The sequence below is a fragment of the Buceros rhinoceros genome, unplaced genomic scaffold (genome assembly GCF_000710305.1).
Source record: "Buceros rhinoceros silvestris isolate BGI_N320 unplaced genomic scaffold, ASM71030v1 scaffold29929, whole genome shotgun sequence".
NCBI lineage: Eukaryota > Metazoa > Chordata > Aves > Bucerotiformes > Bucerotidae > Buceros > Buceros rhinoceros.
In genome coordinates this window covers 26-1,841 of record NW_010432565.1, presented here as the reverse complement: position 1 = coordinate 1,841, position 1,816 = coordinate 26, and the positions used below count along the sequence as shown (strand labels likewise).

Here is a 1,816-nt window from a genome sequence, read left to right as displayed (position 1 = left end):
ATGGGCCTGCTCCCACCTCTCGGGGCAGCCTGGGCCAGGGGCTCACCACCCTCAGTGGAAACAGTTTCTCCCTTCTCTCTGCTCTGACTCTCCCTCTGTCAGTTTAACCACCACCCCTTGTCCTGTCCCCACAGCCCGATGAAGATTGTCCCCAGCTCTCTGACCCCCCCTTGCAGCACTGACAGGCTGCACTCAGGTCTCCCCGCAGCCTGCTCTGCTCCAGGCTGAACCCCCCCAGCAGAGGGGTTCCACCATCTCCATGGCCCTGGACACAGGCGGCTCTTAGCAGCCCCCCAGCTCCCTGCTCTTGTTCGCTGAACTGGTTTCCTCTCAGACCTGCTGTGCCCAGACTCAGTGTTCGACCCTGGTGTTTGGGAAGAGACTGGTGTGTGAGGCCCAGTCCCTGCCACGAGCCCTCGCCCACCGCTGCCAGTCGGGGTGTGGGGCTGGCGGAACTGCCGTGGGTTCCTCACTGATGCTGCAGGTGGTTTTTCCCCGCCTCTTTGCTAGGAGTGACCTGGGTCCCAATGTCGGGTACGAAGCCATCGGCCTTGTGGACAGCAGTTTGCCAACGGTCGGAGTCTTCGCCAAAGCGACAGCGAAGGACACACCGAAGAGCGCCACGGAGCAGTCAGGTAGGGCTCAGCCTGCCCGGGAGCTGGCTGCCTGCGCTGAGGGGGCCGGGGTGGCCTCAGAGGGGCTGATCTCCCGGTGCAGCACCAGGTGACACCGACCTTGTTGCTCCTTCTCTTGACCAAACCCTAAAGGCTGGTTTTGGTGTTAAAATGGAGGGGTCAAGAGACACCCTGTGCCTCACCTACCCAAAGTAACGCTTGCCTGTGCAGGGCTTCGTTCCAGTGCTTCACCCTCGTGTCAGTGGAATGTCCCTTCTCCCAGAGACAGCCCCAGGGAAAACCCCTTGGTCTGGGCAGGGCCCTGCTCCCCAGGCCGCTGCCTCCACCACAGGGCACGTACGGCCCTCTGACCTCTCGTGTCTCCGCGTCAGGGACCGGCATCCGCTCGGAGAGTGAAACAGAGGCGGAAGCCGCAGAGGTTCGCGTTGCTCCCAGCTCTTCGCCAACGCCTCAAGTCCCAAAGCCAGGAGAAGATTATGGCAAAGGCGTCATTTTCTACCTCAGGGATAAAGTGGTGGTGGGGATTGTCCTGTGGAACATCTTCAACAGGATGCCCATCGCGCGGAAGGTCAGTGCGGGCTGGCAGGCCCTGGTTACGGCGGGGAACGGTGACACACTGTGGGAAAGGGCTGAGGAGAAGCGTGGGGGCTGTCTGGAGCGGGGGCTGTGCCGCAGCAGAGCCCTGCGATCCCCAGCAGCGGCCCCGGCTCGGGTGGGTTGTGCAGAACAGTCCTCTTCCTCGCTGCAGATCATCAAGGACGGGGAGGAGCACGATGATCTCAATGAAGTAGCAAAGCTTTTCAACATCCACGAGGACTGAGCCCCAGGACAGGGACATGGCAGTGGGAGCCGCCGACCACGTGCCCCCATCTGAGCTCCTCCCGCTAGCTGTGAATATTCGCAGTCCCTGGAGCTCTGACCTTTCCACCAATAAAGCCGGGTTGTCCTAAGTTAAACACCTTCTTCCTGCACCCTGGCGCTGCTGCGTGGGAAGGGGACGGCGCTGCCGCTGGGCATCCCTGTGGGACGGGATCGGCGGGGCACCGCGGCCCTGTCCCCGTCCCCAGGCTGGGTGGTGCTCAGCCTGGAGAGCAGAACAAGACGGGGTGGGGAGGGGAGAACCGGGAGAGAGGTGCAGGGTCGCTGAGGCGGAAGATGAGGGGCTAAAGGGTGGGAGCGGT

The 1,816-nt window shown here is 62.7% G+C and overlaps 1 protein-coding gene across 1 annotated transcript in view; it reads left to right on the top strand.

Annotated features, from left to right (window-relative positions):
- LOC104500226 (apoptosis-inducing factor 1, mitochondrial-like) overlaps positions 1-1,455 on the top strand; it is a gene marked incomplete at its 5' end in the record, with an annotated part of 2,208 nt that extends 753 nt beyond the window's left edge. Inside the window, 3 exons of the mRNA XM_010143837.1 lie at positions 511-635; positions 1,007-1,203; positions 1,384-1,455. Coding sequence (XP_010142139.1) covers positions 511-635; positions 1,007-1,203; positions 1,384-1,455 — 394 coding nt within the window. The remainder of the gene's footprint in view (positions 1-510; positions 636-1,006; positions 1,204-1,383) is intronic.
- Between the last annotated feature and the right edge of the window lie 361 nt (positions 1,456-1,816).